We start from the raw sequence: 23598 nt of genomic DNA on the forward strand, positions 1-23598 counted from the left end.
CCAACATGATCTCATAATTGAACTTCAAAAATCTCAATGACACCCTCAAAAAGTAAGACCACCATCAAGATTCAGCAGAAAATGTTATACTGGCATCTTGCTAAAAGCCACCTAAGACATTAATAAAACCAGAAAATTTTCAGCTCCTTGAGTAGAAAAACAAGCTCTCTGTAGCCTTATAATGGCAACCCTTGTTATATATACTTTCCCAGAGTCTTGCAAAACACAAAGACAGACATGAAAGCTTGAGCAAGATGCTGCCCCTAGGGCAAAGACATTGAATTTGAACACACCACCAGCATAGAATAATGAGCTTGAAAAACTAATCTGACATATTAAGTATCTTACAATGTCAGACTAAATATGTGTACTTTGTACATGTGCTGGCCAGTCTTCATTGCCCTACGGCCTTTTACTGCCTTTAAGGGAACTTCTGTAGCCTGATGAACCCCTTAGAGAACAATCTTTTTTCTCTACAGGCCTTAGCAGGGATTGAATCCTGGGATCAACTTCAACCATGTGTACTCACACTTCACTGATTCTCAGAGGAAACTGCGATGTGTGTGTGAAGAAGAGAACCTATTAGACAGACCTTGAGCCATGTTATCCTTATCGAGCTTAACACTTTGCCTACCAGCACTCAAGTCTTTTTCCCGATCCCATGGCTTCCATGGATGATTGCCTACCCATTCAGGAGGTTCCTCCTTCTTCAGGTCCTTGTTTGGTTTCTTTGAATGCTGGAGCTGATGTTTTTCTAGAAGCGATGTTGAGCGTTTAGTGTTATTGAACCGATCCATCAATTCAGGAGCTTGCGAATTGGAATCCCTTTCGATGGGAGACTCAACATCTCCACCATGCAACACAGCTTGCTTGTATGCCTCCAAGTACCTGATACAAAGCGTATCAACAATAAATAGGCTGGCATTTTACCTCCCACAGAGATTGGATGTTTTAGTAAGAGTTTTAAACAACATAAACAAGGGTCCTGGAGCCTCACTGTGTCTTCGCTTTTTGAGCCTTTTCTAGAGGAGTGTCAGTCCAAATGCTTGTATCACCTCTGCCACTCTTCTCAGACTTACTGAAAAAGGTGGAATGCATGGAGGGTGGACCTGCCTGCCAGATTGCAGTTCCAATATGGGCATTATGTCAGAAAACAAAGAAAGTTTACCTCAGCTAAACTTGCTGTCAAGAAATTAGTGCAGTCTGTTTGTCCTCAAGCTTTCTACCTATAAGGACTCTGCAATGTTGCAAATTCAAGACTTGTGGATAGCAAACCTTTCATATGATACAAGTATTTCCTATGCTGAGGAATATTTACCCCCAGAAATCATACATTGAAACAACTGGTTCTTTCCTGCTCCCCTACGCATGAATCAGTAGCAATATTCATGCCATGTTACAAACTAACTTGGACCTTACCTGAAAATCTAGAGCAAAGAAGACAAGAAAGGACTCCAGAAACTATTTACTTGGATTTAAGAATCACAGAGCTACAACACTTACCCGTCTTTCAGGAGGAAGCTGAGTCATCCATTCATCTCGAGTAGGTGCTTTTGGGGGATCCAATAATGCATCATCTCCCGGCAATGCTTCTCCTGTAAATAACAAGCAAAACAAGCTTCACATGTCAAGTAATCTGTTAGGCACATACTTGCAATAACAAAGCATATACAGCAAAGAGAACAGAAAAAGGTGTGGTGATAGCAAAAAAGGCATTTCTAAACAACGGACTGCAGTGCATAGCTAAATGGTTGTGCTATTTCTCTGCGTTTGTATATTCTGCATAAAGAAAGCATAAAACTCATGCTGGCAACTCTTTGACGAGGGAAGAACATAGATGTCCATATCAACAATAAAGCTGCTGTACCATATAATATTAAATAACCACATGTCCAACTGAACCACACGCAAGTCCCACTTTGAAGAGGACTCCAGAGAATAAATTATGCTTTCATACAAGCACTATCCCCAACACCCCATCCATTAGCCCCCTCTGAGTAAACATATGCCATTTAAGGTAGACAATGCCTGCCAACATATGCCATTTAAGGTAGACAATACCTCATGACACAAATAGTAAATACTGCCTCCTGACGTGTAACAGGAAACAAATTGACAAGACACAAATGACCTGCAAGCAGGTGAGTTTGGCAAGGACATCCTAGCTGTCAAGGCCAATAATTCAAAAGCTCATCTTCTACCCACAACCCAAGCTCATTGCAAAAGCATGTAGAAGACCCACATAGCTAGACCATAAAAAGACACTGCACGGAAGGGAGGTGATCGATAAATGTAGCTTACATAGTCACAGAAACAAATAATTTTACTCTCGATCATTTTGAAACACCTAGATAGCTCCCTGCAAAAGCAACTATGGTCCACAGGGCACAGAAACTACACACTCAACCCTTGATCATGAGCTTCCCTTGGACTTAAATGATTGTAAGCCAAAAAAGCTAGCAGTTCATGATGATCATCAGGGCACAGAAACTACACCCTTGATCACGAGCTTACCTTAACTTAAATGATTGTAAGCCAAAAAAGCTAGCACTTCACGATGATCATCAGCTCTAGAAGTTCTATGAGAATGTTCATAAAAATTCCAAAGTCAACACCAAAATTTTTCAAAAAGAGGGTAATTTAAACAGGCATACCTCTGAGCTTGCGCCATTGTGCTGCCTCCCTCTTAGCCTTCAGTTCAGCCTGGAATATTACATTTTCTCATCAAGTAACTTAAATCATATGAAACATACTCTAAGCATGCATAATGACATGAATGCAAAAATAAGCATTCATCTCATGCATCAAAAACATTTTTCTATCAAAGCTGACTCTCCTGAGTTATCCCCTAGCATGTTGTGAAAACAATACTAATGCACTTTCAACACAAGCACAAAAAACAGTTAATGACTTAACCTGCAATCAAAAAAAGGCAGCATGTCAAATACTACAGTACCTCAAACTCTCTTCTTGTCTCTTTCTCCTCAATTTGATTGTCAATTATCGATCGCTGCAAATAAGAGACCAGGTGTCAGAAAGGTAGGTGAACTTAGGCTGTTATCAATAATCCATCTCATGTACTCTGATGAAACTTGCTTTCCATCTAGGATAGTTTTGTTTTGGTTTCCATTGACGATTATTGTTTAGCTCTGCCCACTTTCTAAACATTCATCACAATTTTGAAACACATATTGCTTACTTTACTAGGGTCTTGAAGATCTTTAAATGCTTGATTGAGTACTGTGAAAGCCTGGTGCGCATGAGGATGGGAGCACTTGTCTGGATGCACCAATAAAGACAATTTCCAATACCTGCATGAATGCAGTCCAAATACAGGCATGCATGTAACATGCCAGCAAGATATTAGAACCATAAAATTATGGTCGACCTGACCAAAATATGTATTGAGTAACATGGGAAACCGTTAATCAGACAGCTGCAACACAGCTGTATAGCCATTGAATTTTGAAAGTTATCAGTTCAAGCAGCAGATAGTTCTACAATCAAACCAAAAACACACCTTATTTGCTGATGTTACCATGGTTTAACAAATTCAAGTTACTCAATATTGACAAAGAGAGCCGAAAAACTAAGTACACGTTTGCAGTGTTAAGTTTAAGTTACTCAATATTGACATAGAGAACCAAAAACAAAGTAAACTCGCAGAAAATGTTTGAAGCCCCAAGTTTCACCATGGTTGCCTCCGTACGTCATACGGACAGATTCGTACGGTGCGATTCGTACAGTACCGTACGGTACGTATCCATACGAATTCGTACGTTTTTTTGCACCTGTTTAGGCCACATCGCCTGCGCGTCCTGCGTCCCGCACGTCACGCATTTCCTATGCCCCCGCTTTTACTCCGCCTGCCTGCATAGCACTTTTTGGGGGGTGGGAAGCCTTGGATACCTCATCCCACCCCCTTTTCCAGCCATGCACTCCCCTCCCCAGCCCTCTTTGGATTCCTTCTAGCTGGCAGCCCTCTCTTTGACCGTTGACCCCTCTTTGACTGTTTGAACTTTGACCCTTCTCTCATCTACAAAAGGTGCTCCTCTCCTCCATGCTTCCACACCAATTCAGCAAGCACTTACCATTCTCATCTTCCTCTCTTGGATCTTGATTCTTAAATGGACTTGTGATTTGCCATTCTCAAATCTCACTTCCCATCCCCTCTTTCCCGCACCCTATCGAAGCATTTGCCATTCTCAAATCTCATCTCCCATCCCCTCTATCCCGCACCCTATCAAAGCATTTGCCATTCTCATCTCCCATCCCCTCTCTCTGACTCTTGCTCTTTCAACTTTGCCCCGACCCTCGGCCTCTCGAGTCTCCCTCCCTTTCAACTTTCAGGACTCAACTTTCAAGTTACAAGAGTCAAGACTCAAGTGTGTGTGTCTCTCTCTCTCTCTCTCTCTCTCTCTCTCTCTCTCTCTCTCTCTCGGGCCTCTTTATCCATCATCAGCACCATGACTCGTGAGAAGCACGAGGCCTTCAATTTGCATGCAATCCATGTGGAGAGGGACACAAAGAAGTCCAACTCCCACCATTGGACATGCAAGTATTGCGGGAAGCGTTAAACAAGTGGTGCAACTCGGCTTCTCCAACATCTTTCCAAGACGTGGGGGCAAGTTGCTCCATGCAAGGAGATCCCTCAAAACATTGCAGAGGAGATTCTCGCTAAGATGAGAGGGGGATCCACAAAAGGAGGAGAAAGTGGCTTATCGGCACCAACTGCTATGCCTACTAACGAGGAAACATCCAATGTGGGCGTATCTTCGACTGATGTGGGAGAGGCCTCTACCATTGGTGGTTGGGGCTCCACATCCACATCCGGCTCCGGTAAAAGACAAAAAGTGGAGGCTCATGCGGTGCCGGAGAGAATCCTCTCTCTCTCAAGCTCCCAGTCGTGTGCGTGGATCAATTGCCTTTCTTAGAGAAAGGCAACGACTTGTTGACATTGAAATTGCACGCACGGTGATTGAGTATAATCTTGCATTCAATGTCCTAAAGCAAGAGCAATGGAAGAAGATGGTAAAAGCCATTGCCAATGTGGGTCCATGTGAAGGATAGACCGGTGTTAAATGCAATGACATGAGGACGAAAAAGATTGATAAAGAGAAGGAGAGGATTGATAGAGCCCTTGATCCTATTCGGGCCGCATGGATAAAATATGGTTGCTCCATTCTCACCGACGGATGGAGTGATCGTAAGAAACGTGGCATCATCAATATACTCGTCTCATTTCCACTCGGCACTTACTTTTTGTGGGCCATAGATACCGGCAAAAGGGGGAGAAAAACGACGGCCGCATTCATCTACCGCCACATTTGACAAGCTATCATTGAGGTATACATTGCAATTTGCCTGTTAAATTTGTTTCATTTTCTTTCATTATGATAATATCATGATTCATAATTGAAATTTGATTTATGGATAATGGCATATGCATAACTATCTATCTCCCTATTCTAATAATTAATTTCTCTCTAGTATCTATGATCTATCTCGATTTTCTCTTTCCCCCTGAGCCGCAAGGCTCAAGTTTCAACTCTCTTTGACTCTTTCTCTCTCTAACCTCCAATTTCCAATATTGTTAGTATTAAGTAATAAGTATACTTACTTGTAATTTGTAAATTGTGGTTGTAGGTGGGCCCCTCAAATGTGGTGCAAGTTGTTACCGACAATGCATCGAATTGTCGGCGCATGGGCCGTCTGCTTGAGTCCAAGTTCCCTACGATTGTGTGGACTCCATGTGCAAGTCATTGTTTGGACTTGCTCATGGAGGACATTGGAATCAACACCCCCTCTCGGACCCAAAATTGAACCAAAAAATAGACTATAAGAAAAGCTCAAGTACATTTGCACCCCAAGGCATCCAACCCCAAAGCAGCTAGGGCAACCGACAAAGGGTGCATATCCGCAGCCCAGTCGCCTACCAATACTACAAAGGCGATGGTTATCTTATCAAAGGAGTCCAAGTGATCAAGCCCAAAGAGACCAAGGCCTACTAGGACCTACAAAGACAGAAAGAACCACATTGAACTTTCTCTTCTTATTTTTTTTAAAAGAAGAAATGGTTTGTGGCATATCAAGTAATTGTGCCCCATGGGGAGAAGAAAAAGAGATAGTTAGATCCAACACACCACAAAACAAATAAGCTAACCCAACCACTCTTTTCAAGGGTATCCATGACAAGGGAAAGGGTAATGAAGTATAGTGAAGCGGTGGTAAGGTGGTAAAGAACTACCAATATAGACTACTCAAGATCCATCCACGGGTACTTTGCACAATGAGATGCAGAGAGTAGTGTATTACATGATGAGAATGCCCATGTAGAATGTGCCACTTGGATAGTGTCTCTCGTGAGAAATTATTAACTAGAGCTCGTGTACAAAGATGATGATGATCATGTAATGCAAAGGGAAGGTACAATAGGAAAGGGAGACTATCCCTCATAAGCAAAATGTTTACTTGCCCAAGCATCCTTTTGTACAAAGATTATGATCATGATTATGCAATGCAAAGGGGAGGTACAACAAGAAAGGGAGGCCGATATCAAAAACAAGTGCCGAATTTGATAGAATACCAAGAAAGGGTAGGATTCCTCTCTCAATCCTGGATGTTGAGGCCGAAGGAGAAAGAGGAGCCTAATGTCAATCTTCGTGTAGTGCCAAGAATCATGATGATAGATGAAGATAAGGATGAAGCACCCTGACTGGAAAAAATGTAAAAGTCATTGTCATGATAGCATGAAGAGAAATGTTGCACAACCCACCTCGGGAGGGGAAGTCTCTATGCTCGTAGAAGAGCAAATCTCCTCAAAAGATGAAACCACAAAAGAAATGGTATGTATCCCATGTCTCCAGCCCAAGAAGGACCAATGCAAACCTGCACATTGTTGGGATGTAAAGGTCCTTTATTCACCTCCGTATATTTTACACGTGTATTGTTATGTTGTACATGTGAATGCACCCTTACGGGCCCTAAGTATTAATACATTTTATTCTTTGTGTACCAACATGTTGTTGGTACACCTAAATCAGCTCGTCACTCTCACTCTCACTCACCTGCACGTTTTCCCCTGCTGCAAATCTTCACGCTTCCGCTACCCGTGCTTTCCAACAACTGGTATCATAGCTTCGACTAAGGTGCTCGCGCTCCTCGGAGTCCGGATGAGACATCTCCAGTGTTTCGCTCGCGCGAAATCGGCAGGTCATTTTTAACCTGGTAGGCAGGGACAGGTCGTTTTTTGACCTGGCGGCAGCAGGACAGGTCGTTTTTGACAGGCGACAGCAGATTCAGTCAGGTGACAGGTCGTTTTTGACCTGGCAGGCAGGGACAGGTCGTTTTTTGACCTGGCGGAAGCAAGACATGTCGTTTTTGACAAGCGACAGCAGATTCAGTCAGGCGACAGTTCGTTTTTGACCTGGCAGGCAGGGACAGGTCGTTTTTTATCAGACGGCAGCAAGACAGATCGTTTTTCATCAGGCGGCTGGTTTATGTAAAAACAGCAAAGGATTATTGCTGATTGGGCAAGAACATCAGTGTATTTGCTGGTTCAGCTTGTGCTCTTGCAGAATAGTGCACTTACACTTGTGTTTGTGATAAAAATGGCTGCAACTTCTTCCAGTTCTGACATTAAGAGTTTGATGGAAATCAAACGATTTGATGGTCACGGTTTTGATCTTTGGAAAGATCGTATACAGGGCATATTGTTCTTAAAGGATTGTGAGGATGCTTTGCAGAAGGATAAACCCGCACAAATGTCTGAGGCAAATTGGACCAAAGTCAATAAAAAGGCTGTGGCTTATATAAAGATGGGTGTCACTGATGGCATTTTGACAAACATTAAGGGTTTAGATATTGGTCATGCAGTATGGGAGAAGTTGAAAACTACCTATGAGATCACCACACCTGTTAATCAGGTGCATTTAATGCGCAAGTTGGTGAATATGCAGCTGGATGAGTTCAAGTCTGCAGCTGAGCACTTGAGTGCTTTTACTGGTACTTTAAATCAGCTCAAGGATGCTAATTTGGATTTTGATGATAAGTTGAGGGCGATCTTTTTGATCATGACATTGCCTGACTCTTGGGAGACTTTGGTTGTTTCTCTCAGTAATAACCCCAATCTCACATGATGGTGTAAGGGGTTCAATCTTGAATGAAGAAATTAGACGTAAGTCTAGTGGAGAAGGCAGCAACTCAGCTTATAATGTTAGAGGCAAGGCTGAAAAGAAAAATGCAAATGCTGGACAAAGAAGCAGGAGCAAGAGCAAAGGAAAAGAAAAGAGTGATGTTACATGCTATCAGTGTGGTCGGAAGGGCCACAAGAAGCTTGATTGCAGGTATTACAAGAAGGAACGAGAGAGAAAGAAGAATGCAGGAGACAAAAAGAAGAAAGAGGAAAAGACAGATGCATCTGAGGCACGCAAAGGCAAGGAAAAGGCCAATGTGGCCTCCAGTGTTGTCATAGAGGAGCTCTCGGATGCAGACTGAAAATAACATGCCTCCAAATGTAGATCCGATTCCTGAATATGTAGATCATTGGGTACGCAGGTCTACACGCCTAAGAAGGCAGCCACATAGGTATGACCCCTCTTTGCATTATGTGATGCTTACTGATGAGGGTGAGCCTCTGACATATAAAGAGGCGAAGTCATGCAAATTCAGCAATAAGTGGGAGCTAGCTATGCAGGAAGAGATTAAATCTCTGTATGCTAATGATACTTGGGATCTTGTGTCGTTGCCCAAAGGAAGAAAGCCTCTTCCAAACAAATGGGTTTACAAAGTAAAGACAGTTGATGGGAAACCCAAGTACAAGGCAAGATTGGTTGCCAAAGGGTATGCACAAAAGAAAGGGATTGACTTCCAGGAGGTCTTCTCACCTGTCGTGAAGATGACCACACTACGTGTGCTTTTTGCTCTCACCGCTGTATTGGATTTAGAGCTGTACCAAATGGATGTGAAAACAGCTTTTCTGCATGGTGACATTGATGAGGAGATCTACATGAAACAGCCCGAGGGTTTTGTTGTTCCTGGAAAAGAGCAGTTGGTGTGTAAACTAAAACGCAGCTTATATGGGCTGAAACAAGCACCACGGCAGTGGTACAAAAAGTTTGACACTTTTATGCTCTCTCATGGGTTTACACGCAGCCATGCAGATCATTGTTTGTATATGAAAAAGGATACAGATGGCAGCCCTATCACACTTGTTTTGTATGTGGATGATATGTTGCTAGCTGGGAAGAGAAAGACTAGCTTGGATGCTCTCAAAGATCAGCTGAAATCAGCTTTTTCCATGAAGATTTGGGGAATGCAAAGCATATATTGGGCATGAGGATTCGTAGGGATAGAACGCAGAAATTGTTGTTCTTATCTCAAGAAAAGTACATTGAAAAGGTACTCGACAGATTTAACATGGCTGAAGCTAAGCCTCTCAGAGTACCCTTACCTCCATACCTTAAGCTTAGTAAAGCCAACAGCCCAAAAGATGACATGGAAGCCAATGCTATGAAGGGAGTCCCTTATGCATCAGCTTGTGGCTCTCTTATGTATGCTATGGTGGCTACTCGTCCAGACATTGCTCATGCAGTGGGAGTTGTCAGCACGTTTATGTCAAATCCTGGCAAACCACATTGGGAGGCTATCAAGTGTATTCTTAGATATCTAAAGGGTACACAAAGAAAATGTATTTGCTATGGGCAGGGTGCACTTAATCTGCAGGGTTATTGTGATGCAGACATGGCACGTGACTTAGACACTCGCAGGTCCACTAGTGGGTATGTCTTTACAGTTGTTGAAGGGGCCGTCTCTTGGTGCTTCAGGTTGTAGAACATCGTAGCACTGAGTACTACTGAAGCTGAATACATATCAGCTACTGAAGCTTCTAAGGAAGCTATATGGTTGAGCAGACTTGCAGAGGATCTCGGCATGTCTATAAGTACTCCAGTGTTGGGATGTGATAGCCAGAGTGTTGTGTATCTGGCTAAAAATGCCATGTATCATTCACGCACAAAGCATATTGATGTGCGATATCACTTTATCAGACAGATTCTGGAGGATGGTCTAATCACATTGACCAAGATCAAAACACAGGATAACCCTGCAGATGTTCTCACTAAAAGTCTAGGCAAGGCTCAGCATGAGCATTGCATACGACTAGTGGGAGTTGGTTAAAGGTTCACTCCGGTCCTTTAAGTGGGAGGTTGTTGGGATGTAAAGGTCCTTTATTCACCTCCGTGTATTTTACACGTGTATTGTTATGTTGTACATGTGAATGCACCCTTACGGGCCCTAAGTATAAATACATTTTATTATTTGTGTACCAACACGTTGTTGGTACACCTAAATCAGCTTGTCACTCTCACTCTCACTCACCTGCACGTTTTCCCCTGCTGCAAATCTTCACGCTTCCGCTACCCGCGCTCTCCAACACACATTAGCCCTACACTGAAACACACAGCCCTCCAAGAGAGATCACTTCATCAGGTACTTAATTACAACAATTAACAATTAAACGTGAACTAAAATGCACATCTTACCATAACAATCTTGGACATTGAACACCCTATTAACCCCAAAACCAATGTCCTTGTGAGTACAATCTGAGATTTCACAATCTCCTCCGCTGATCCAAAACCCCCTACTATACAACTGATCAGCAAACAATTTGGGCCAATTACCCCTTGATTTTCACCCAAGAATGATACAAATGGAACCACAAACTGGCCAAATGATGCCCCAAATCACATGGGATGGGCTAGAGTCTGAAATCCCTCATAATCCCTTGAATTTCAAGTGTCGATTTCAATTACAATGCCTTTGACCGATGGCACAAGTCCCAAGGTGACTGCTAAACCTAATTTCTACAAAAAATTAGGGTCTACAGCAGAATTCTCACTACTATCCATCAAATCTGACTGACAACACCTTCAATTGGCTAAGGAATGCTATCCTCAAAGAATAAGCTGGAGAAGGTGAGAGAATTTCTTGATTTTCCACATGGAAAATGTCTCAAATCTGATTGCTGCCTACACTACCCTGCATCAAATGCAGTCGCCTGCCGTCTAGAGCCTCATAAATGCAGTCACAAGCTTGCATAAGCTATGGCCAACCCCAAATGAATGCTTCCCTGCTGTCTCCTGCCTCTTGAAGGCCCTTGACTGATGTTGCCTACAGCAAATGGTGGTTTTCCTGCCCAAAAACTGACCAGCAGCTGCCCTTTCTCTCTCTTCCAGGCTGAATGCAGTGAACAGCTCTCCACTAGCCCCAAACAGCCTTCTCCCCCATTGCATGGGTATTTTTGCCAAGTGGCAGCCTTCTAATCCCATTTTCCAACAATTTCCAGTCAAGTAATTAATTAATTTCAACCCTTCTGACCCTACCCAAAATTAAAATTTCCCATCCACAATTTAATTGGCTAGGCCATTTGCAACCTCAAGTGGTCCCCAACCCTCATTGACCCCTATACTGGCATTAATAATTAATTAATGCCTAATCCCTAGTGTCACCACTCACAATTAATGGTCAACTAACTATCCTAGGGTTAAAATTGACACCAACTAACAACCAAAACCTAGCTAGTATAACTTGTCACACCTTTTGCCTTTGGCATCCACTACCTCCTCGAGGTCCTTAGCCTATTATTATGAAATAGTTGTTTGCCACGTGCATCACATGTGTCTTACAAACTTGCACATTTGATTATTAAATTAATCAAATGTTACTAGCAAGATTAAAGCATCTCAAAAATTTCACATCCTTTTGTGATAGCAAGCCTAGTGGCGCACCAAGAATATAGAGGCGATGATTATCTTATCTTGAGAGACCAAAAGGTCACTCTAGAGAGGCCAAGGCATCGGACAATGGTACTCATCAACTACCCTGTGGCTTATTAGGATCTACAAAAGCGATGAAATCACTCTAAACTTTTCTTATTTTTTGGGAAGTAACTATGCCCATAGGAAAAAAGGGATGGTTGGATCTAACACATCACAAAGCAAACAAGCCATCCCAACCACCCATGGATATTGATGATGAAGTACCAAGTGATTATGAAGTTACGGCAGTACAAAAACTGCTTGTGGGTGTCAATGACGAAGTACAATGTGGTAATGAAGATATGGCAGTAAAGGAACCACCGGTGGAAATAGCTCAAGATCTGTTCAACCAACCATCCATGGGTGTTAGTGATGAAGTACAAAGTGGTAATGAGGGTATGGCTATAAAGGAACCGCTAGTGGAAATAGCTCAGGATCCGCTGAAGTGTGCTATGCACAATGAGATGCAAAGAGTAATGCTACATGATGAGAATATGCATACAACAAGATGGGATGCCTAAAAAACTAGCCTAAGGGATAATGACCGAACTAGTCAAAGATGTTATAAGGTACCACTAACGAACATAGCTACTAAGGTGGAGAAATTGCCCTACTTCCTTGGGGAAGACCCTCTCTCAACCACCATGGAGTGGCACTACCACTACCAAAAGGGGTGAGGTTGGTTTCAAAATTGGTATTGGAGTCAGCTTTGATATGGGTAGAATACCCTTAGCTATGGATAGGGTGATTTTGAATATAGATCTAATACCCTTGGCTTTTGAGCAACAATTGTCATCTACATGGCCAAGTTTCTAGCAAAATGTACAAAACCTGTTCGTTTTAGGCAAGTAATGCCAAGAGGGTCTTTGTGAAAGTTTGGACTTTACCACACCCTTTTTCCTTGAAAGAAGAAGATTGAGTTATTGGTATCAGAATGTGGTCTATGTTTAAGATCTAGAAGGTGGTATTGGGTCTGAGCACAAGAAGAGGTTTCATGTGTCTAAGTGGCTAAGATCAAGAATACCACTTGTACACTTTTGAGTATCTAGTGATGCCCTAAAACCAAAATGTGCATCAAAGATGACATGAGCCAAGACCAAATAACCTACTGTAGATCTAAAGTAAGGATCTAAATTGAATGTAGGTAAATCTAAATGTAAAGTCAAAGTGGGAGGGAAGGGCGAGAAATGTGAAGGTGAATGGGAAGCACAAAACTCATGCTCATATGAAATAGAGGATGAAGGATTCCCTCGTGGAACATCTCTGAACATAAGAGTTTTTTTTCTAATCCATACTAATACCACACTGGGTCTCCTAGGCGACTTATAATTGGTCCCTACATAACTCAAGGAGAAGTGTAGATGTAATCAAACTCGCACAAAAATGGATTGTACGAACCTGCAACTAGGCTTGATTGTGAAGAGTTAGAATTTTTAGTTGTGTCCAAAGTGGATAGTCTTTCCTTAACTAAGAGGTGATGAGTCCTACCAGTGGAGTGCCCCAACTAAGATGCACCTTGTGAAGGAATCTAAGACAAAGAATAGTTGCGCTTTGGCAAATGATCCCTAAGCAATAGCGACAAAGTGTCAAAACCACTAATAGGCACCGAACGAATGTCACCAACAGCGACTAAATCCTCAAATGGACGAAGATCCTGCAACATATCTCCTCGTGGAGTTATATGACTCGAGGCATCACTGTCAATGAACCAAGGACTCGCTGAAGGCGAGTCAAACCACTAAAGAAGGCTCCTCCATCATATGGATATTGTTGGGTTTGACTCACACCTATGCTCACAAAGGAGTGTCGGTGATCCGCAGCAGGACAATGGCACACTTTTTACTCTCCATAAGAGAGGTTTTTTCCCCCAGTCATATTATTATCTATTTGTGTGTTTATGTTACATAGTTCGGTCATTTACCGTACTTTTCACACTTTCAGGTGTAAACGCACCTTAAGGCACTTACTCAACCCTAAGGTCTAAGGGTTGTACTTTTGTACTTTCACTTCCACACTTGGGAATTGCATCGCGTGTCAAGCTGTGTCTACACTCTCACTCTCACTCTCTCTACTATCAACTCTGTTTCCAGCTTGGAGCTGTCATCTCCATTCTTAACATTTGGCATCAGAGCTCAACACGATCCAGCTCAACCTCTCGGAGCTCCCAACCAGCTAGCAAGCCAGCCACCCTGCTGACCAGCAGCTCAGCAGCTGCCGCTAGCAGTACCACCACCTCATTGAGCATGCTCCCTGGTCCAGCCTGCGCCACCTGCCACAAGCCCACCAGTGCCACCACCCCTGGTCTGTCCAACGCTGCCAACGCCTATGCTCACCACTCTGCAGACTCGCCCGCCTGCACCAACGCCTGTCCACCACCTACGCTGCCTCCCTATCAAGCAGCGCCACTGCTGTGTCCACCTTGACCCGCCGATCCAGCTCCAGCCTCCGCCTGAGCTCCGCCAGGTCCTCCAGCTACCACACAGCTCCACCAGACCACCACCACCAGTCTGGTCTGTTTCGGCCTTCACTTGGCTCGGCTCGCGTTTCAGATGTAACATGTAAGTTTTATTATTTTATTCGGAGATCAGAGCTACAGCAAGGAGACTTTTGGCAAGAAGGTACATTTCTGCTCCTGGAAGTGCTTTTGGGCACACATTGCAGAAATTTCTTGGAATTCGGGTCAAAAATTTTGGGCCTTTTGTATGTTTGGCAAACATTGGCATATGTACTGAATATTCACTCTAAAATTGACTGAAATTGTGCATTTTGGACACATAAATTTTGGGGTTTTTGCATTTTTTGTGTTGTTGAGCACTGTTTATGCATTGGACAGCGTGCTATTCACTGAAATCTGTGGGAATTTCAGCAGACTGGACAATTTGATCAAGTGTGACACAGTTTTATTAATTACAGCTTGGTGTATGCTCTGTGTCATCGTCTAGTCTCTTGTGTGAGAGGTCTGAAGGAAGAAAGCATAGTTGGGAACATCCAGTGGTGCTAGTAGATGGACCTTGCTGCTCCTTGACTTGCGTATCACAAAGATCCCCACCTCCAAAGGTAGTGGGAACTCTTCACGCTCCACAACTCTCAAGTAGGACCACGAACCACTACGAAAGAACTCCTATGGTAGTAGTTGCGCATGTCTCGAGAAGTGTGACAGGAGGCAGGGACAAATGAGATGGTGGCTGTGTGGGGAGGGGGGGGCTAGGTTGCTGGTGAGTGGAGGATGTCAGCATATGGGGCTCCTTATCTCCTGCAGGAAGGGGGGGGATAGGCGGGGGGTCACCTGTACTGGGTGGGGATCAAGGGGGCTGATCGGCAGGGAAGATGGTAGGGAGGAGGAAGATCGAGGGATGGTGGGGTGATCTGAGATACGAGGTGGGTGTGGGGGGTGGGGGGGGGGGGGGGGGGGGGGGGGGGGGTGTGTGGTTTTGATGATGGGTACGGGGGCAGGGGATGTTCGGGGCTATGGGATCTCGGGTGAGATAGCCTATGACGCCTCCATGGATAGTGGATGTGGATGTGGAGGCCTGTGGTCCTGCTAAGTGGGACGAGCAGGGGGGGGCTGTGGGGTGCTCTGCCAAGGGGCCGACGCTCTCCCTCTTGCTCCCTGTTGCCGTGGCTGTGTCTGAGGGGCTGACTACGTCTCCCCCTGCCGTCTCCCTCTCTGTCATCTCTGGACCCGTGTAAAAGCGTCAGCGTCCACTTTCAAGAGATTTTTAGCTCAAGACAGATGCTAGGGAGTCTATCAGCAGGTCTTGTGAGTCTCCTCCCCAAAGGGGGAGACCGGTTGGAGCTATCCCAATGAAGACCGATCACCCTCTTGTCAGTGGCCTATAAGGCACTGGACAAGATGATCAGTAGGCGACTCTGCCCCGTGCTTCCAGACATCATTCATGACACACAAACACGTTTTGTCCAAGATAGGAGCATCCTAGACAATGTCTTCACCTTCTTTGAGGCGACTGAGTGGGCCCAGCACAATGGTCAAGGATTGGTTGTACTTCTCCTGGACTTCGAGAAAGCCTATGATAAGGTTGACTAGGACTTCTTGGAGGGCACCATGGTGAGGTTGGGCTTCCCCCAGGCATGGATCCGCGAGGTCTTTGCACTTTACAGATCGGCTACCAACAGGATTCTCGTAGGTAGCAAGAGGGGGAGGAGTTTCGGCTGGAGAGATCGGTCCAACAGGGCTGTCCTTTGGCCCCGTATCAGTTCCTACTCTTTGCAGAGGTGATGTCTTACTTCCTCTGGCCACGTGCGAGCGGGCTACGTGGCCTTCGACTTCCAGTGAGAGAGGAGACGAAGCTGTTAGATTCAAAGTATACAAATGATACCGCACTTTATATAGAGGACGATGAGCTCCTACCCAACAGTTTCTTCCAACCCTCAACTCTATCAGGAGGCGGAAGCTGACCTACTAGAGTGTTGCCCGCCTTTCTAAGCGGGTCGAGCCTTAGTGGTCAACCAAGTCCTCCTAGCGACAGCTTGGTACATCGCCTCATGTTGGTGCCTTTCCTCATTTTCTGTAGTTCAACTTCGCCCGCCTAGTGCAGAATTTTCTCTAGGCCGGGTCAGACAGTTCCAAGCAGACTTTGAAGGTCCTACTACAAGAGGATCTCCATGAGTGCAGACCAAGGCTTGGTGCCGACTAGAGGCCGCCGTCCTTGAGATGGATCGTCACGACGGCCTAGATCATGGCCCCCAAATATTCCTTCCTCCGTAGCCTACTTCGTGTGTGCAGGGCCTCTGCAAGGCCCTAATTCAAAGCCCCCCAGGTTGCCAGGAGGAGATAGACTGCAACCGATGATCTGGAACCCCCAGGTCAGATTGGCAAGCGTCCCCACATCCAATGGGCTGGTTGGGAGGTCGGCCTTGCTCGTACCATCAGGACATGGCAAGAGGTGTACAGGATGGTGGACTAGGAGGTGTTACAACAGGCATCAGATTGTCAAAGAGGAGTTGAGCTGAGGAGAAGGGAGATTGACGCAGTGATACCTCAGGAGTGGCTTGACCCCTCAATACAAGAGCCAGTAGAGCCTGGCGAGGTATGGGCCGCTAGATTTTCACCAACATGTATCTCCCTACAGGTGACAGATAGAGTAGGCGGTGCCCCCCACGGGACTTTCTTCACCGTGCAAGAGGGGGGGGCGTTTGGTCCTGGACAGAGGGCAACAGGATGAGGAGATCTTTGTCCTTCCATGGAGGAGGATTCGTGTGGTTGGTCTTCAAGGGAAGACCTGGCGTCTGGACCCTTATGTATTCTGGGAGGAGTTCCGAGAGTGACGCCACTGGATATGGGAGAGCAGGCCACTTGATGAGCTAGAGTGGAACCCTGGAGAGTGGCTATGGCCAACCACTGCAATCGCTAAGAAGCCACCGAGGTTCTTAGAGTTTACAACCAGGATTGGCAGACATGTATTGATGCAGGAGTACATGGATGACACCTTCGCGTAGCAAATACTGGGCGGAGCACAGCATCACAGATGCCCTTCGTTGGACTTTCTAGGGCCGCCTATGGAACAATTGGAGGAGGGTATCGTATTTCTTATGGCTTTTGGCACGTGGAGGTTTGGCGGTGGGGAGTTGGCTAGCCTGGATGCAGCAAGATGAAGGGTGTAAATGTTGCACACAACAGCTTCTGGAAACTCCAAAGAACTCCCTTTGGTCATGCGAGGCGGCACAGCTTGTGTGGAGAGGAGCATGCCGCATTCTCTGTGGTCTGGCACCCAGCCTTGGATGTATCTCGTGGAGAGCTTTCTTTTGGCAGGCAGTCAGCCACGTCCGTCACCTTTTGTATGAGGCTAGGATACAGGACACGATTTTCTTCATTGAGGTTGGGTCTTGCGTAGTGATCGGCTACGAGGCTTTACCCAGCTGCCAGGTACTTGAGCCCACAGCAGACCGCTCTGAGGTATGGGAAATCGTAGGGAGTCTTACTGGATGGCCCATCTGGAAGGCGTGCTGCTAGGAGGTTTTTGGCAGGGAGAGCCTTTCAGTACAGGCGACTTTGGACCTCTATCATCCACTCCCTCCGCGGCCCACGGGACCATGTGCAAGGCAAGTCTCGAGCTCGTCAAAAGCTCCATTTTCACTCCCTGCTCACCTGGGGAGGCCAGGACCTGTTCTTCATTATGCAGGCAGGCAGCCCTCGATGGCGATATATCCCCCCTCAATGGTTTATTGCCCCCATCCACCCCAGACCGCCTTGAGAGGCTTGAATACATGATCTATTTGTGACTTCGCATCAGCTCCAGCTAGTCTGTCAAGCCGTTGTAATCAGTATTTTTTAGTAATATAATCAACCACATTTTACTTGCCAAAAAAAAAAATCTTCAACTCCCGAGTCTCTTTATACCATCTTTGACCATTAGATCGGCATTAGGTACCATTAAATACCACATCTCTAGTGTCACCAACTGACACTTATGGCCAAATGAATGACCTAGACCAACAATTGACACCAGATACCACCAAGTACCTGTGCAACATAACTTACAGCAACTTTTTTCTTTGACATCACGTGATTTTCTCCAGTCCCGAACTCGTAAATTTACTCTAACTTCAGTTGCACCTCACGTGTACAACATTTACTTAATCATGTGATTAAAAATTAATCCACATGTTAAGTGAGGTTTCAAAAATACATGTCCTCATGACAGCCCTCCCCTTTGAAATCCTTGCAATCGTCCTCGATTGCACTACCAAATGCATCAAAAGCAATATTCTACACTGGAATTTCCATAGGGCATCATAGTCAACACAACATTGCGCATTGTTGTTCAACCATTTCATATGCCCAACATACGCTGAAAATTGCCAGCCAACATAACATAATATAAGACTCACAAAGAATCTCAAAAACATTGCCAGATTATCATGTGACATGTCCATTTCTCATGAGCTCAATTCATCTGGCAAAACCAAACCATAGTATAGCGAAAACCAAACATAAACCATGGCTGAAACATCAATGGCATCATAAGACATGTTGTTGTCCACAAAACCAGCTGAATACCACTAAATATTAATGATCATACACTGAAAACCAACATTTGATAATCAGCCCCTGATGATCATTAACTGATGCTACACCAAGCATAACCAATGTATGCAAATGTACAGTTTCAGGGCTGCAGTGAAATCCATACCGATCTGCATACCAAACATAGTAACTAGTACACAGAATAGTGATCTCCTGGCAAACATACTGTTCAACTACAGTACTCTAAATGTATATTGAATACATTCGAGTTCCACTACTTCTAGAGGTGTCCATTACTAAGGAACGAAGGTGCTAGCTCCCTCACAAGCATCAGGTAATACTCTGGACCTCTGCTATGCTAAACCTAATTGAGCCCAAACTAAAGTCGGCTCTAACCGGAAAGCATCAAGGTAAAGCTGCAACAACTGAGGATGGTCTACCAAGTCATCCTCCTCCATCCATTTGGCATCCATTGGTGAATAATTCTGAAACTTCACCAAGTACCTTCTGGAACCCTTACCCCTGATCTTCCTCTCTTTGTGTGACAAAATCTGCTCTGATACTAGTATTTCATCGAGCTCTTCAACCTCCGGCTAAATTTCAGCAGATACATCCTCTAGCACATCTCCATGAAAAGGTCTAAGCAAGCTCACATGAAAGACATTGTGTATCCGCCAGTGTAGAGGCAATTTCAGCCTATAGCATGCATGCATCACTAATCCTCTCCAACACTTGAAATGGCCCATAGTATCTCATAAACAGCTTTGGATACAATCACTCTTTGCTCGTCATCTTTTTCAGCCGTGCCTTTTCAAATCGCAGCAATACATAATCGCCCTCTACAAAGTGCAAAGCACACCTATGATGAGCAACTGCTCTCTTTTGCTTATCCTGTAATCTTTGAAGCGCATACTTAACCTTTTCATAAGCTGCATCCATGCTTTCCACATAGCGATTAGCTTCAAAGATCTTATCTTTTGTGTGCAAAATAGGTGGTGCTTTCTTACCACCATCTACCAAAGGTACTTGTCAACCAATTTGAAGCAAACATTTGCTTGACCTGGACCCAAGTGGTAGGTGACTTCCCTTGAATAAGAAGTGTAGACGACCATTACAATGCATTTCCCTTCAAAAATGTGGCTGCCTTGCATATCTTAGATGCCTCTATGAAGTTGCCTCTAGAATAGGCTGCATCAAATTGCTGAAAAAAAACAAGTGCTTTCAACCTATCTTACGCACCACTAAAAGCCTCAAACTTCACGCTTTTTCCACCTTCATCATAGTCCTTCAGCAGACCTATGGGAGTCAAGTTATCATAAATGGGCTGCTGCAAAAAGGGTGCACTGGCTGTATTTGCATAAAAACCAGCACTATCTGAAGCACCTACATGACCAACACCAAATCCTTGTGCTCCAACAATCCCTGAGGGTGCCAATACATATCCATATGGCCCGCTTTGTGCCCTAGGCATCATGCCTATGCTGCCATACATGAGATTAGGCATTCCACTTGCATTACCTGGATACATTGGGTGTTGTAAGCCATGCATTGACTGCTGCATACCATAGGGATTTGTGCCATACATTCCTGTATGTAGTGCCTGTCCAACCATAGCATGAAAATTGATACCACCACCAAAGTATCCTTGTTGTCCCATGCTTGCATGTGCATTATTGCCTTGCTGCCCATATTCCCATGGATTGGCACTACCAAGTTGGCCATGCATTTGCACTTGCTACCCCACGGACCAACTGTTTGTGCTCATCAAGCATTTTGGGCTCTTCTAAAAAAGACTTAGGCATTTCCTTCAGTTCTTGTGGCTGTCCCGAAGCTGTAGAAGGTGTCTTCTTCTCTTTGCCTTTGTTGTCCTTCTTTGGGGCATTCAAGAATCGAGTAAACTGGGGATCCTTTGCCAATTCAACAAAAAGATTTGCTATTGTACGCATTCGATCCTTGAATCTATCATCAAATTCTTCAGCCCCTTGCTGGTCATCAACCTCTTTATGCATTGAAATGCCAACATTTAGGTCATTTCCCACATTTTCAGCATGCTGTCCATACTGAGAACGATGCCCAGCATCAGTCATTGCATTTCCCCCTTCACCACGTGATTGACCAAGGAGTGATGCATCCTCTCCACTTGATCCTATATCACCATGTGAAGACATGCTTGCTGCAATTCACTGCTGAGAACAATTTCAGCAATAATGCAATAGTCCCAAGTTGCAATCAAGTACCACGGGCCCACCAATTCAAAGGATTTGATGGTATCCTGGCAATGAAACCATGAAACCAGTCTTCCTTCTGTGGATGGGTGGTAAATCCCTAATTACAACTTAATTACAGCCGCAAACAATAAATGTAAATCTGAAAATGCAAATTTACCTAGTGATCTTGGACAATGCACAGCCGATTGGCCCCACAATTGGCGCCCCTTTCGGTATTTCTTTAGCTTTATTGAAGAAGAAGTTGATTTACAATGGGATTCTCCCGATCCCCTTCACAATCCAAACTCCCCTTACTGTCCAAAGTGACCAACAAGTCTTCAATCTGATTTGTCCCTGATTCGGGCACTTAATTGGCCTTCACCAACTTCATGGACGATGAAAACGCCCCAAATTCAATGGCTGGCTAGTCCTCCGCCTGAATTTAGCTGAAATTCACCTTCAGCCCTGAAAAATCCAAGTCTTGGAGCATCCAATTTCTAGCACGCTTCCGGAGGCTGTTGCTAAACCCTAATTTCTGCCTGTAAATTAGGGTTTATAGCAAAAAAATTTGCAATTTCTCAGCCTCCAAGGGTCCAAATGCTAAGATTTTGGAGCAAGACTGTGAAATGGCTGGGAGATAAGAGATAAAGTTGTAGAGAGAGAAAATTCAAAGTTTTGTCGCGAAGAATGACTGTAAATTAGTCAAATGCAGTTGTTGCCTTGCCAAACAGCATTAAATGTTGTCGTCTACAACTGAGACATCCAAATCAGCTGTCACCTTGTACCTGGATGCAATTGCCCAACTACGGAGGGTCCGAATCTGCAATCGCCTCCTCAAAACTCACTCGTGACTGGCTACAATGGCTGAAAATAGGCTGGCCATGGCTGCTCACAGCTCTCCCACATTTGCTATAGCAAGAATGATCTCGTTTTTCCTCTTCTTTAACCTTTTACCAGTCTGTATGGGCAAGTTTGCCAAGTGGCAGCCTTCCTAAATGGTTTTTCCAACATTATCTATCATTAAATATTAATTTTCAGTCTTTAATTTACTGAAAAGTAATCTAATAATTATTTCGGTGCCCTAAAAAATTAATTTGACTGGCCAATAATTAAATTAGCTAGGCATCTTCCACTCCCGAGTCTCTCTGTGTCATCTTTGACCATTAGATCGGCATTAGGTACCATTAAACGCCACATCTCTAATGTCACCAAATGACACTCATGGCCAAATGAATGACCTAGGCCAACAATTGATACCAAATACCACTAAGTACCTATGCAACATAACTTATAGCAACTTTTGCCTTTGACATCCCGTGATTTTCTCAGGTCCCAGGCTTGTAAATTTACTCTAATCCCAGTTGCACCTCACATGTGCAACATTTACTTAATCATGTGATTAAAAATTAATCCACATATTAAGTGAGGTTTTAAAAATACATGTCCTCATGACATGCACTAGAATACAATCCTGTAAGCTCATAAAGAGCAAAGATCATGCTCTAAAATTGGGCGGATCCAATAGGGCCGCATGATCCATTGTCCATCCCACTTTGGGATCCCCCATCGGTGGGAATAGAGTGGGTACCAACTCCCAAAGATCAAAAGTGTCAAGAATACATTCCACCTTATAGGACCAAAGCAAATAATTTGATTTGTCCAAACGGTCTTCTTTGGGAAGAGAAGGAAGAACAAGCACATGTATTGATGGTGCCATCAAGGCTAGGACCTTCGATCTTCACAATGATCACACTGCATGTCAAAGGAGTGATTGAGAGATCTCCTCATCAAAGTCATCAAAGCCATTGAATCGGTGATAAGACATCTTCAACACCTACAAACACCTACAAAAATCCGTGTTTTGTTGTAGATGGTCCCGAACAGTGGAAATCAACTATATCTCCACAATAGGAGGACTATACATGGTCCACCTGTGTCGTATGGAGCAGTAGAACACAAAAAATATATGTTCCCAAATCTAGCCATCCAACATCAAAGAGTGCCAAATAATCAAGTCAACTGCAGCTAATAATGCCAAAAATCCTTAGGCAGCAGTCTGGAATACTGACAATGTGGCACGAATTGCAAAATGATTGGAAACTGACTAATAATCGCTCCTAAACTGATGCAAACTCTAGAATGAGCTGCCTCTTCTATCATAGCACATGGCAGACATGTAAGAGCTCCTAATGTCCCCATCTGGACTCAGACTGAGGCTTATAGGCAGCCAATGAGAGTGCATGACAAACATGATTGCTAACAGAAAGACCTTGGGTAACCTACAAAACAAGGAATCTGGTTGAGTAGTAGGCAGTCTATCTATTTATAGATGAGTGCATCTTGCCAAATTAGGGTTTGGTTTATGGGACACATATACTTTCTAGCAAAGCGGTCATTTAATGACAATTTTGATAAAAACCATGTTTTGGGGTTGTTTTAATGAGCTAATCAATTTATAATGCATTCTTTAGCTCAACAATGTGTGTCTCTCATAAGCACATATACGAGAAGTGTTTACTTGGCAAAATGCATAGATTTAACTTTTCCAAGAATGGGAGTGTGGGTGTCATATGGAAATTGCAGCTTG

The 23598-nt window shown here is 44.2% G+C and overlaps 1 protein-coding gene across 2 annotated transcripts in view; it reads right to left on the reverse strand.

The window, feature by feature from the left end:
* Positions 1-301: 301 nt before the first annotated feature.
* Positions 302-23598, reverse strand: part of LOC148040999 (DNAJ heat shock N-terminal domain-containing protein) — a 68691-nt gene continuing 45394 nt past the window's right edge. For both annotated transcript variants that reach the window (XM_087675485.1, XM_087675495.1), the window contains 6 exons: positions 3200-3311; positions 2957-3010; positions 2655-2703; positions 1504-1595; positions 998-1113; positions 302-888 (listed from right to left, as the gene is read on the reverse strand). In XM_087675485.1, coding sequence (XP_087531611.1) covers positions 543-888; positions 998-1113; positions 1504-1595; positions 2655-2703; positions 2957-3010; positions 3200-3311 — 769 coding nt within the window. In that variant the 3' untranslated portion in view covers positions 302-542. The remainder of the gene's footprint in view (positions 889-997; positions 1114-1503; positions 1596-2654; positions 2704-2956; positions 3011-3199; positions 3312-23598) is intronic.

This window comes from Lygodium microphyllum, chromosome 1 (genome assembly GCF_053477565.2).
Source record: "Lygodium microphyllum isolate KBCC chromosome 1, Lygodium_microphyllum_v1.1.10, whole genome shotgun sequence".
Classification (NCBI taxonomy): Eukaryota; Viridiplantae; Streptophyta; class Polypodiopsida; order Schizaeales; family Lygodiaceae; genus Lygodium; species Lygodium microphyllum.